At 45.0% G+C, this 14422-nt stretch overlaps 2 protein-coding genes across 2 annotated transcripts; one reads left to right on the top strand and one right to left on the bottom strand.

Moving 5' to 3' along the window:
• Positions 1-3683: 3683 nt before the first annotated feature.
• PtA15_8A70 (uncharacterized protein) lies at positions 3684-4651 on the bottom strand (the record flags this gene model as incomplete). The annotated part of the gene is made up of 4 exons (XM_053172167.1): positions 3684-3739; positions 3833-4148; positions 4228-4429; positions 4503-4651. The coding sequence occupies 4 exons, from the start codon at positions 4649-4651 to the stop codon at positions 3684-3686; spliced, it is 723 nt and encodes a 240-aa protein (XP_053022724.1).
• An 8052-nt stretch (positions 4652-12703) lies between these two features.
• On the top strand, positions 12704-13774 carry PtA15_8A69 (uncharacterized protein; the record flags this gene model as incomplete). The annotated part of the gene is made up of 5 exons (XM_053172155.1): positions 12704-12852; positions 12926-13127; positions 13207-13522; positions 13616-13666; positions 13761-13774. The coding sequence occupies 5 exons, from the start codon at positions 12704-12706 to the stop codon at positions 13772-13774; spliced, it is 732 nt and encodes a 243-aa protein (XP_053022723.1).
• Positions 13775-14422: the final 648 nt, after the last annotated feature.

Genomic DNA, 14422 nt, shown 5'->3' with positions numbered 1-14422 from the left:
ATGTATAAAAGCAATGAAATTTGTAGAGGCTTGTTTGAGCCCCGGTAGAACCGCTCCGGGGATTGGTCCGAACTTAACACCACAAGTCCCTCCCTGTTCCGCTTGCAGGAGAGACTTGTGCCCATGCCCTAATGGAGGACTTGCCTTCAATTTTGTAACTCTGGAATTTCAGATTTCGCAGGGAAATCTGGAACTCTAGATCACTGGGGGGACCTAGATTTCCCTGCAAAATCTGAAATCTGTCCGCTCAGATCTGTTTTTCCAGATCAACAGGAAGTCCTCCAAGGTCCTACATTGGCTTGAGGCTGCCCAGCCAAATGTTTAAGAATTCCTTCCAACCCACATTGTCAGCCGGGCTACTATTGTGATTTGCTTGAAGCTTGGACTTGGGTGAACTTTTTGCGCCATAAAGTTATGCGCTTGAGCTGCTGTGCAGCAGTTTGTGCCAAGGATATTTATTGCCACAGGATTGTGACATCATCGATCCACCTGTGGTTGGATGGTGATATCCTGAGGCTGTGTTCAAGCAGCCAATTCATCCTACCCACCCATCCCACCCACCACCCGGCCATCCATCAAAAACCACCCCGACCCCTTACCATTACAACACTGCCTCCAATGGTATTTCATCCCTACACCCCCACCACCAAAATTGCCGTGATCCGGATGGCACATCAAGGAATGGGGTTGCTGGAGATCCGCAATCTACTCAGCGCCCCAATATCCCGCCAGTCTTTTTCTCAATGGCTCAACCTGTTGCAAGAGACTCGTTGTGTTGTGAAGGATCCAGAAACTTACAAGGCCAGGGGCCAACCAGCCAAGATGACCAGAGAGGACTGCGCGTTCATCATTGAGTTGGTCTGATTGGAGCCAGGCCTTTTATTGGAAGAAATCCGAAAACATCTGTACAACTCAACCGGGGTCCTGCTCAGTATTGAGGCGGTTCACCAGAACCTCATCCAGCCTTGGTTGATCACACTGAAGAGACCCAAGACCAGAAACATTTGACAATCAATCCTTGCAAAGTACTTGTATATCAAACCCATGGAGTTTTTCCCTGTGGAATTTTTGGTCTTCACAGGTTAGTTTTCCCTCATCTTTTCCTCTGAGACCAGGCTAACTTGTTTTGCTTGGTCAGATGAAAGCTCATTCTGTGACAGAGATCTCCTTTGAGTGCAGGCTAGGTCGCCACAAGGGACCCCCGCAGCTTGGTTCATAATCAACCAGAACCCCCTTTGCTTAAGCCTTCTTGCTGCCATCTCAATTGACGGACTGGCAGCCCTAACAACCACCAAAGAAACATTCAATGGGTGAAAGTTTGAACACCTCTTGGAGCATGATCTGGTAAACTCCGTCTATTTATCCCATTGATGATTTTGTAGCTGACTGTGTACTGCTGCTCCAGCTGCCTTGCATGAATCCCTAACCCAATGCCAACTCTGTTCTGGTGTGCAACAACCCCAGCTTCCATTGAGATGAGCGAGTACAGGAGCTTTGCAATGTGGCCGGGGTACGGCTATTATACCTGCCACCCTACTGGCCCAAATTGAATCCAATTGAGCTTGGTTTTGCTTTGATCAAACATAGCTTGCGAGCCTCGCCAGTTCTCAATCACACTAACAACTCCAAATGGGAAATCCGTCAAGTCACTGGTGATATCTTGACTGCTGAGTTTTGTTACAAGATCTACAAACACTGTGGGTACTTTTTCCCAGAGCACTGATTACAATGAACTCTGTGGAAGTCTTCATTATTTCCCCGATCCAAAATCCAACCCTTACCTCTGATACCTCTGAGTAGTATAAACCACCTGCTGTATAGGTTGTATCCTTCATGTCACCACATTGAATATCTTGCCTCAAATGATCTTGTCCAGTCCTCTTCCCAAGCCAATATTACCTCTTACTAATATTCATCAAAGACTCTTGTTAGCTTGAATTGTTCCTACCCACAAGACCTGCATTTTATTCTAAGATTAGCTTGCTTGAATCAGTATTCTGAAATGATACAAGCAGCTTCCCAAGCCAATATTACCTCTTACTAATATTCATCAAAGCCTCTTGTTAGATTGAATTGTTCCTACCCACAAGACCTGCATTTTACTCTAAGATTAGCTCGCTTGAATCAGTATTCTGAAATGATACAACCAGAATTGGTACCAACTCAAAGGGCTGAGCAGCCTGCCTTTCTTGACCTGGGCAAAGCTCCAAAAATATCTGGTTGTCTTAGCTCAGGTAATTATACTTTTCCAACTCTATTCAATCAAGTCATCATCATCCATAAGCTCATTGAACACATTTTGTGTGAAATTCTAGAGAGATTCTATTTTTAAAAAACCTCAGGATCATGCACGCAAGTCCCAGCTGTGAAGAAAATCCATCCAATGGGCCCTCTGCAGGTGCACAGACTGCAGCACCCCCCACCAATTTGGTTAAAAAGCATATCTGTATTCACAAACCTGCTCAACACCTCACTGGAATTTATGAGGTTGGTGTTTTCATCAATCCTAAAAACCCCAACAAGTGCTTGCAAATGACTCCAAAAAAAGTGGCTATTTGGGCCAATGTTATTAGTAGTAGCATGGGCTCTGTAGTGTGGCCTCTCATGTACATAGCTAACATATACATGTAAGCAACCACACGTTCATGGTTCAAGAGGCTGGAGATCAAGTACTCTTCCTTATCCTGAGATCTACCATACTAGGATCCTGAACCACTGATACCCTGACCCTTGAACATCTCTTCCTCTCCATTGACTAGTTCATAACATATTTCAGGATCTACATTATGGAGACAAAGATATTGAACTAAGAAGAGCACCAGAAACCAAATCACTCTGCCTCCAAAAGCCTGAAAATCCCAACTCCAAAACCTTGTGCATCCCCATTCAATACATATGTAATTCCCAGTTAAGGTGTTCAAAGTTGAAATCATAAAATTTTCATTACATAAATCATAAAATCATAAAAATTTCAAATGATGATTTTATACGTACCATTTTAGAAATGTTGCTCTAATTTGAGTGTTTGGGTGTACATATTTTTTTTACCTCAGAATCTCATGATTTTATGGTGTTATGATTTTATGCAAGTCAACTTTGAACAGCCTAAGTGACTACAGATAATCCTACCCTCTTTGGACTTGTGGCGGATACATTCAGGGGCCAATGTTTTCAGAACACATCCTGGTTGAGGACATCATCCTCTGACAAAATGGTTCTGTGCTGCCACTGGTAAGAATGCAAACACAGGATGATCCACCACATGTGAATTGTTGGCGCCTTACACACCCCTTCTTTAGTATTGAAACAGTCTCTATCGCATGATGCTAAAGGATACATATTATAGATGAGCTGAGCTGATGAGAATGAAGTAGTAAAGAGAAAACATGTGATCTAAAAGTCAAGTGTAGAGACGACTAAAAGTACAAATGTGACCTGAAAAACCTCTAGTCGAAAAGATAATGCAGGGATGATTAGGAAACGGCGTCGATGTGTCTACAGCATCTATTGGCGCCACATTATACGATCGATACGGGTTGATCGTGGGCTCTTCATTTACCAAGTTGAAAACAGTTCAATATTACGCAATGTTGTCTGGATAAATGTCAGTGGTGGAGGTTACCATCTAGGGTCAGCAAACAGAGTTTCAGGGTTGTTGGCGGGGGTTTGGATGTTGCGCAACACTAACGCCATAGAAGGTTCTTCAAATTAGTCCAAACTTCGGAATCAAGATACAAGTCTGGAGATAGAAGATATGATCAAAAATGCTTTCAGTTGGTCAGCAGTCTGGAAATGAAATCGTACCCGCAGAGACGCATGCGCTATGGCTTACACTGCATACTGTTGATCAGACCACCTTGCAGTCTCTCTCTTCGCCAGCGGAAAAGCCACATGACAGCGCCCCAAGTAAGAGCTGCGTAGATTTCAAATATTCGTTTATCGATTGGGACCGAGGCTGGGTAGGGAAATCCGGGTGGCCGGGGCATTCCATTTGGAGCAAGGTTTTCATTCGCAAGTGGGGGCTGTCTGATACTTGAAGGACTAGGAGTGTTCTGTGTCACGATTATCCCAGGATGGCTTGAGGCTCTCGGGGGGCTTGCCCGAGGTAAGAAGGAGGAGACCACCCTAGAAACGCAGTACAACACGATCTTATTCAAACGCATCACAAGGAATCAGTTCTGAACTCGGCAAATATGATAATTTATTTAACAGATTATTGTCACAGACTTGCTCATTGATGGCATTTCGTTCTCCGAATACAAGCCATCCACCAATTAGCCCAGCGAAAAACGTATCGGCGTTCTTTTCTTTTCCTCCATTCACTTTTCGTTGGAGCAACAAGGCGGTTTTGTAAATGGTGACGAATTTACAAAGGTTTAACGCATGTTGTCTGGTTGCGTTGACCACAAACCGAAGACGATCCTTCCATCTGCGTTGAAAAGAAGAAGCCGGTCAGTTCTGATAGACGAAAGTGTTCCTTCATGGTTCAATTGCTCACTCACGGTCTATCTCCATGAAAGATCAAAGTCATGACCAAAGCATGTGGAAATCGGATTTTGGCTCCATAGACCAGGCCGTTACGAGCACCCTTGAGGATAGCTAGGATGTCATGATATCGTGGGTCGGATACAAAGGCGTTCAGAGAGTCCATGTCAATGACTGATGCCAGGATGAATTCGATCGCTTAACACTTCAACCCTTAGCCACGTGGGATATCCGGTACATAATCCGGGATAACTGTTGAGGGACCGCGGATCGGGCCAGATATCTGAAGCCCGAGTTTCCAAAACCTGCGGATATGGGCGGATATTTCTGGATCTGAAGCGGGGCTTTTCACGAGCTTAACAAAGCCTCACTGTGAGAGCCCCGAAGGGGCAGCCCCGCAGGGTCTCTGTCTCACAGAGAGGCTTACCTGGAAAAACCTGTACCTGGCCTGAGAGCCCCAGGAATATCTGCCTGTATTAGGCTTTTTTTCACATTTTCCTTTTTTAAAAATCAACCGTTCATCTGTTGAAGTCGCCCCTCGGGACTTAAGGAGTGCTCGGCATTGCGCTTCTTTTGATGCAATTTGAGCCTTGTAGCTCCCAATATAAGGCCTGATCCTCCCGGTTGAAATTTCCAATCATGGAGGAAAAGTGGCCGTGTAGGGAGTGAGATTTACTGTACAGAACTGTACAACTCTATTAGTCATCTCAAAGGATTCTCGGAAAGTGAGCTCCTTTGAGCCAATCTCCAGCTCATGGGAGGAGGGCAATGGTGGCAGGCCTACCACCAATTTGAAGAGGAGATGCAGGTCTTTCACCGGTTCAAGAGGCGGGCAACATGCCCTCTGGGAAGTGGGGGATTTGGGGGCACAAAGTTGGCCACCTGCAAAAAACACCAACTGCACGCGGGGCTCTCACGCCAGGAATTGTGGATTGCACGCAAGTCCCTCCCTGACGGGAGGTCGCACTTTGTGCAAGGCGCTTCGCGCCGCGCCCCCCGGCAGGCGAGGGACTTGTGCTAAGTTCGGGCTTTTCAGGATGCAGAGGCTCAGCGGAATCACACACAAGATGAGAGGAACCTGGCAGAGGGCCTGAATATGAAAAGGAACTGGGGGAAAAACCCCCTACAAGAGAGAGGATGCCTTGTAAGGGCACTTCAAACACAAGGACAAACAACCCCTGGTTGCAGACAAGCAACTACAGCCGCAACACCGCAGGGCAAATTCAACAAGGCCGTGGCACCACAACCCCGCGGCCATATTCTTCAGCAAGCTTAACTAAGCCTCTCCAAGGAGGCGCGAAGCGTCTCCAAAGGAGAGGCTTAGGACTAAAGTCCCACTCTTTGCCTGAGGCTGAAAGACATTTCCACAGAAAATCATGATTTTTGTGTTTACATCTCTTGTACACTGCAAGAAAAACTCTAGAAACTGCTTGCAGTTGAGATGCAAGAGCTCAAGGCAAGCTGTCCCTCATGCAAGAATCAAGCACTGGTTGATTCCATGCACATTGCCTAATTTATGCAATAGTGAGTGTAAGGTACAAAAACCTCAGTACAGGAGTTGATACCTGTGCAAATACCCCTTTCATGTGAAAATTCCCCTTTCATATGAACATACCCCTTTCATGTGCACATATCCCTTTTGTATGCATTCACCCCTTTAAAAATGTGTACATAGCACTTTATGTGCACATACCCCTTTCAGGTGTGTATATCCCTTTCTTGTGCATGTATCCCTTTCACAATGTGTACATACCCCTTTCATCATTTTTCCATGACCCTTTCATGTTGAAATGTCCTCTTCGAGTTTTTACATCCCTTTCAATACCCCTTTCATCATTCAGGTTTACATACCCTTTTGATGTTTACATATCCCTTTCATGTGCAAATACCCCTTAATTGACATACCCCTTTCATGCATACATACCCCTTTCATCATGTGTACATATCCCTTTTATGTGGTAATACACCTTCTCACATTTGCCTTTCATGCATACATATTTATTTCATCTATACATATTCCTTTCATGTGTACATACCCTTTTTATGTTATTCTGGCTGGATTCAATGGTGCATGGAGTGTCTAATAAAAGAAAATAAAAGGGTGCTCAGGGGGATGCTCATTTGCCTCAGCCTACTGCATGAGAACTACAGAATTTTCAACATTCAGATGCTGAACAAGGTACACACTCAAGTGCACCAGCACAGAATTTGGGTGCTTGACTCCAGCTTGAGCTGAGGCTTGATTGAAGCTTGCTTCATCTCAACTGCAAGCAGTTTCTAGAGTTTTTCTTGCAGTGGTATGTACTCATTTCTCTCAGCATAAAATTCAAAGCCTCCTATATCATGTTGTAGCTCTGATTCTCAGCTTTCTTGTATTGTATTTTGAAGAATCCTTGGATGGATTTGCCGGATTTTCCTCCAAGGTTCAAATATCTTCCCCATTTTCTTTCACTTGTTTTTTTTTTACCCCTCAAAGGCCATGATGTTGTCATTGATTATTAAATCAGCCGTCTCGGCCACAGCAGCCAGTACATAGTTCAGTCACCAGTGCACCTGGGCCCAGCGCAGTGGCATCTATCCCCACCATGGTTGAATCCTTGAATAATCAGCAACAAAATGCCACAATTTGGCATCAAGATTCTGCCCCTCCACAAAGAGAGGGTCTTAGTTAAGCTAGCGTGCAGCCCCACACACCCTTTCCGAAGGGCGTGGGCGTGGGTGTGCCCACGGGACATGGGTGTGCGTTTATCAACACCCTCCTGGCAGACACCTTGAAATTTGGGCAGTAGATCAAGTTCTCAGTGATTGTGACGAGACAGTGGGACCTGAATCATTGGCTAAATTGCATATTCCGGGCTTTTCAATGCCGCTGCTCTGACTTAAAGAAGGAATGCCCGTGGTATGCATTCAGAACCTGACCCTCTGCAGTGGGTTGTGCAATAGAAAGCGGCTCCTAATCAAAGGGATTCAGCCCCACATCCTGAAGTGCAAGTTAATGACAGGTCCAAAAGGTGGTGTAGAAGTGATGCTCCCAAAAACAGTTCTGATTCACAAAGCGGATGCAAACTGTGCTACAAGATTTTCCCAGTGTGATTTCCCTGTATATCTCGCCTTTGCCATGACAATCAATAAAGCACAAGGACAAACACTGGGCCACGTGGGGGTATTCCTTCCTCAGCCAGTATTCTTGCATGGGCAACTGTACGTTGCTCTTTTGCGTGCCACAAGCAGATTAGGTTTGCTTGTCGGTCTTGTGAGTGCAGAAGCAGCATGTGAGAAGACTATAATCAATGTAGTTAACCTGTTGGTAATCAAGTCCGCAGATTCATAGATTTTGTGAGTCAATAAATTCTTGACATGTTGGGGATTGGTATAGAACAAGTTACTCATGATACAAGGTATATGTTCCACTTCCTAGGCATTATGTTTGTTATCATTGTTGTAGTATGTTTGTATTTGTGTGTTGGATTTTTGTATTGTTTGTTTTGTGCAAGGATCAATAAGCAGTACTGGTGAATGTTGATGATACCTCAGAAGTGCTCCATTGTGCATTCCCGCGGCGAAGCCGCAATTTCACTAGTTAGAGAAGAAAAGAGACAGAAACCAAGTACATTTGCATGAAAGACTATTCTGCTTGGAAATATTATGGTTTTTTCATTTATTTTTTTTGTTTGTGTTTTGATAGTGAGAGAAATGGAAAGATCATAATGTAGCTGCAAGTCAGACCAGTTAGCTGCAGCACCACCATCCCAGGCTTTTGGTGTGGTTGTGCTGAGTAGATCACAATATGTGTCGTTTTTTTTGCCTGCAGGTTCAACCAATCCTGCGGCCACACCTTGGCTACCAGCTGTCTCTCAAGGATCCCACAAAATGAAACTGGTACTGATTGTTTCCACTGTGATCACGCTTCTCAGCATCCACCGTAAGCGACATTTTTACATCCTCAATCAATGATCCTTCCCCCAGATATTTTCTTTTGTAACTAACACCTTGCTTCATCATCTGAACCCGGCTTTCCTGTCAGTTTTATTTTTATTTGGTTGATGGAATCAAGGGAATGCCGGTCAAAAGATTTAAATATCATCCAAGAGTTAATAGGGCGCGGCCAAATAGATGTCTCACCAGGGAAGAAAGTGTGGCAGTGCACTCTCTAGAGAGTGCCAGGCCGTAATTTTGTATTTAATCTGGTCTGATGTGAGTTCAGTGTTGAATTTAAATCTTTGTTCAATTTCTTCCCAATACAAGTGTAACTGTAGTTCAAGTTTATGTGAAATGATCTTTCACTCAATGTCAACCCGTGAGAATCTCTCTGCTGATGTTTTTTTTTCATCATTATTACAACTGCATAAGTGAGCTTCACTACACAGAAGCTTTTCCAAGAATGCAACTATATTCATCCTCAAATATATCCTTAGCCAAGTACCAGGAAACTGTTTGCATTGCAAAAACGTTCATTCAAAAAGCACTTAAAATCACATTATGCAACATACTTGTAAGATATATCAACTTCAGAGGATTGGCAAACTGGTGGATGAATATGTGTGGCCTATTTCTGACATTCCAATTCCCATATCAAATTGGGAGTAAAGTGGTTTGATTTAAAATGTATATTCTTCAAGTATCAAACCCCGCCAAAGCTGATAAAACCTGTGTAACATGCACTCGTACTCCGGGAAATATGAAATGTGAAATTACCGGATTCAATTTTCCCCCTATTTTTACCAAGGGATGAACCATAATTTTGTAAGTTTTCAGTGTCAATAGGCTTTAATTTTCAAGTATGCATCTTGCCTAGTACACGATATGGAGCTCCGCTTGGTGCTAGGCTGGCGGCAGCACTGGGAGGGGAAAAGGTGTTGTGAGACTGCCCTCTCGGATGGTCGAAATGAGTCGTGAGGATTTGAAGTAATAGCTGTGGGGAAGTGGTTTTGAGGTAACGTTGAGTTGTGGAGTCTCAACGGCGGTTGTTGGTTTGGATGTGTGAGGATTCTGGAAGGGACTGGGATTGGATGAAGGACTTGGACTTGGGATTCTTGATGATCAAAAAGGTGATGCCCTTATTCTTGGATCAGAATGGCATGCCTATCCCATCCTCCAAGTTCAGCGAACTTGGACTCAGGGAGGCGACCAGTCACATACATTTCATTATCTCCTTGCGCGCCATGCGCGCGCACCACACGACAGACAACAGCGAGAAAAGAAAAGAAAACAAAAACACAAGACAAAAAGGAGAAACCAAAGAGATGAGGCAGACACATACTGTAACTCCCCCCCCCCCCCCTTGGGGATGTCACAAGAAGGATCACAGGATCCCATTCGGACCCGCACTTAGTCCAGCAGTTCCCCTGTCCCTCTTAGCTCAGCAGAGATGCTCCTTCCATCTCTCCTGAGCTAGGTGAGTCTGCCCAGTTTCCTTTCTCTCTCTCTTCCTCTCCTCCTTCTTCTCAGAACCCTTGTAGATAGTCCTGAAGCAGAGATGCTCCTTCCATCTCTCCTGAGCTAGGTTTCTGCAATCCACGCCATTTTTGGTTCTAGAAAGCTCTGAAGGCTCAGCCTTTCCCGTTCCCAGTGCCAGTTTCCCTCCAGTGAAGAGCCATCGTGGGCTCTTACACATACAAAAAACAATCAACCACCAATGGAAAGAGAAGAAAGGGAGAAGAAGAATCAAAACCACAGACAAAACAAGAGACAAACCCACAGCACATGCTGTGTTGGGACCAAGAATTTGAAGGGAGTGGACCAGAGGGGGAAATGAAACTGTGGAAGAGGATGAGAAGGATTGGGAGGAATAAACTGAGAGCTTGAGAGGCTGAGGATCTTGAGGTCTTGATAATTGAAAGCTTGAGGTGTGGATTCTTGAATCTTGAAGCTTGAGGTTCTTGATCACATCTTGAGGGTCTTGAAGATGAAACTTTGAGGATCTTGAGGAATGAGTGAGGATCTTGGGTCTTGAGGCATGAACTCTTGAATCTTGAAAATCTTGAAGGGTGAGAATGAATCTGAGACTTGCTGATATTGCTGGCAGCAGCGGCAAGAATGCTTCTTACTAGCGGTCAACCAAATGGGCCACCACAACAACGTAAAAATTGTACAATTTTGTAGATTAAACTACAACTGACTGAAAAATGCAGTGTAGAATCCTAAATAAAGCTTCTCAAGGGAAAGGGGCTAGATTAGTGGATGTTAAAAGGCACACAAATATTCCGTTGCTCCTAGAACCAGCCGGAGAAATAATTCAACAGTTAATCTAAGAAATCCAAACAGTGGAGGACTTCCCGTTACATCTGAAACCATCACAGATGTTGATTTAGACCCAAAACGTTTATCTAGCTTTTTGGGTTCTGGATCACTTCTTGGAGACCTGCAGATCTTGATCACAGGAAGTCATCCAGTCAATTATTATATCCACACGCACATCCCAGTGTGGTTAGCACCATTTTTCCTGTAGTTTGATCATCTTATATCTTTTCACCTGCAACCATTTTCCATTAATTTTCTTCTATGTGTAGCATTATTTCATCATAGGTACGTTTTTTTCATGTGTATGGTGCAACAGCATGGTGTTGATTTCTCTCATAAAATGGTGCTGAAGTTGAAGTTGCACCGGCTGTCAGTTAAGAATTCTGTACTGCGGGCCAGCTGTATCCAGACCACTCAAAATAATTGGCTGTGGGCCATCAGGAGTGGCAAAAATATGTGAGGAAGAGTGTTAAAGAAAATTGTGTCTGGCTGTAAGGGTCCGGTGGACCCTCACTGGAGACAACGAGGAAAGCGGTCGAGTGGGACGAGGACGGAGCCTTTTGGAGCTTCTAGTTCCAAACGGTGGGGGCTTTGGATTTCAGAAGGGCTAGCCGGGAGAGAGGGAAGCTCTCTCGTAAGTACAACTAGACAGAATGAGAGAAAGTGGAAAGGAGCTTACCTAGCCGGGAGAGAGGGAAGCTCTCTTCCGGACTAAGGAAGCAGAGGGTGAAGACTAAGAGCATCCACCACCGTCTAGGTAAATGTTTAGGTAGCCAGCAAGTCCCGCGAGGCTTGGTTGCTTAGCTAAAGAAAAAAGCCTCCCTTGTTGCTCTTTGGAGACGCTTCGCGCCTCCTTGGAGAGGCTTAGTTAAGCTTGCTGAAGAATATGGCCGCGGGGTTGTGGTGCCACGGCCTTGTTGAATTTGCCCTGCGGTGTTGCGGCTGTAGTTGCTTGTCTGCAACCAGGGGTTGTTTGTCCTTGTGTTTGAAGTGCCCTTACAAGGCATCCTCTCTCTTGTAGGGGGTTTTTCCCCCAGTTCCTTTTCATATTCAGGCCCTCTGCCAGGTTCCTCTCATCTTGTGTGTGATTCCGCTGAGCCTCTGCATCCTGAAAAGCCCGAACTTAGCACAAGTCCCTCGCCTGCCGGGGGGCGCGGCGCGAAGCGCCTTGCACAAAGTGCGACCTCCCGTCAGGGAGGGACTTGCGTGCAATCCACAATTCCTGGCGTGAGAGCCCCGCGTGCAGTTGGTGTTTTTTGCAGGTGGCCAACTTTGTGCCCCCAAATCCCCCACTTCCCAGAGGGCATGTTGCCCGCCTCTTGAACCGGTGAAAGACCTGCATCTCCTCTTCAAATTGGTGGTAGGCCTGCCACCATTGCCCTCCTCCCATGAGCTGGAGATTGGCTCAAAGGAGCTCACTTTCCGAGAATCCTTTGAGATGACTAATAGAGTTGTACAGTTCTGTACAGTAAATCTCACTCCCTACACGGCCACTTTTCCTCCATGATTGGAAATTTCAACCGGGAGGATCAGGCCTTATATTGGGAGCTACAAGGCTCAAATTGCATCAAAAGAAGCGCAATGCCGAGCACTCCTTAAGTCCCGAGGGGCGACTTCAACAGATGAACGGTTGATTTTTAAAAAAGGAAAATGTGAAAAAAAGCCTAATACAGGCAGATATTCCTGGGGCTCTCAGGCCAGGTACAGGTTTTTCCAGGTAAGCCTCTCTGTGAGACAGAGACCCTGCGGGGCTGCCCCTTCGGGGCTCTCACAGTGAGGCTTTGTTAAGCTCGTGAAAAGCCCCGCTTCAGATCCAGAAATATCCGCCCATATCCGCAGGTTTTGGAAACTCGGGCTTCAGATATCTGGCCCGATCCGCGGTCCCTCAACAGTTATCCCGGATTATGTACCGGATATCCCACGTGGCTAAGGGTTGAAGTGTTAAGCGATCGAATTCATCCTGGCATCAGTCATTGACATGGACTCTCTGAACGCCTTTGTATCCGACCCACGATATCATGACATCCTAGCTATCCTCAAGGGTGCTCGTAACGGCCTGGTCTATGGAGCCAAAATCCGATTTCCACATGCTTTGGTCATGACTTTGATCTTTCATGGAGATAGACCGTGAGTGAGCAATTGAACCATGAAGGAACACTTTCGTCTATCAGAACTGACCGGCTTCTTCTTTTCAACGCAGATGGAAGGATCGTCTTCGGTTTGTGGTCAACGCAACCAGACAACATGCGTTAAACCTTTGTAAATTCGTCACCATTTACAAAACCGCCTTGTTGCTCCAACGAAAAGTGAATGGAGGAAAAGAAAAGAACGCCGATACGTTTTTCGCTGGGCTAATTGGTGGATGGCTTGTATTCGGAGAACGAAATGCCATCAATGAGCAAGTCTGTGACAATAATCTGTTAAATAAATTATCATATTTGCCGAGTTCAGAACTGATTCCTTGTGATGCGTTTGAATAAGATCGTGTTGTACTGCGTTTCTAGGGTGGTCTCCTCCTTCTTACCTCGGGCAAGCCCCCCGAGAGCCTCAAGCCATCCTGGGATAATCGTGACACAGAACACTCCTAGTCCTTCAAGTATCAGACAGCCCCCACTTGCGAATGAAAACCTTGCTCCAAATGGAATGCCCCGGCCACCCGGATTTCCCTACCCAGCCTCGGTCCCAATCGATAAACGAATATTTGAAATCTACGCAGCTCTTACTTGGGGCGCTGTCATGTGGCTTTTCCGCTGGCGAAGAGAGAGACTGCAAGGTGGTCTGATCAACAGTATGCAGTGTAAGCCATAGCGCATGCGTCTCTGCGGGTACGATTTCATTTCCAGACTGCTGACCAACTGAAAGCATTTTTGATCATATCTTCTATCTCCAGACTTGTATCTTGATTCCGAAGTTTGGACTAATTTGAAGAACCTTCTATGGCGTTAGTGTTGCGCAACATCCAAACCCCCGCCAACAACCCTGAAACTCTGTTTGCTGACCCTAGATGGTAACCTCCACCACTGACATTTATCCAGACAACATTGCGTAATATTGAACTGTTTTCAACTTGGTAAATGAAGAGCCCACGATCAACCCGTATCGATCGTATAATGTGGCGCCAATAGATGCTGTAGACACATCGACGCCGTTTCCTAATCATCCCTGCATTATCTTTTCGACTAGAGGTTTTTCAGGTCACATTTGTACTTTTAGTCGTCTCTACACTTGACTTTTAGATCACATGTTTTCTCTTTACTACTTCATTCTCATCAGCTCAGCTCATCTATAATATGTATCCTTTAGCATCATGCGATAGAGACTGTTTCAATACTAAAGAAGGGGTGTGTAAGGCGCCAACAATTCACATGTGGTGGATCATCCTGTGTTTGCATTCTTACCAGTGGCAGCACAGAACCATTTTGTCAGAGGATGATGTCCTCAACCAGGATGTGTTCTGAAAACATTGGCCCCTGAATGTATCCGCCACAAGTCCAAAGAGGGTAGGATTATCTGTAGTCACTTAGGCTGTTCAAAGTTGACTTGCATAAAATCATAACACCATAAAATCATGAGATTCTGAGGTAAAAAAAATATGTACACCCAAACACTCAAATTAGAGCAACATTTCTAAAATGGTACGTATAAAATCATCATTTGAAATTTTTATGATTTTATGATTTATGTAATGAAAATTTTA

This window comes from Puccinia triticina, chromosome 8A (genome assembly GCF_026914185.1).
Source record: "Puccinia triticina chromosome 8A, complete sequence".
Taxonomy (NCBI): Eukaryota; Fungi; Basidiomycota; class Pucciniomycetes; order Pucciniales; family Pucciniaceae; genus Puccinia; species Puccinia triticina.
This window is presented reverse-complemented; position numbering and strand designations above follow the sequence as displayed.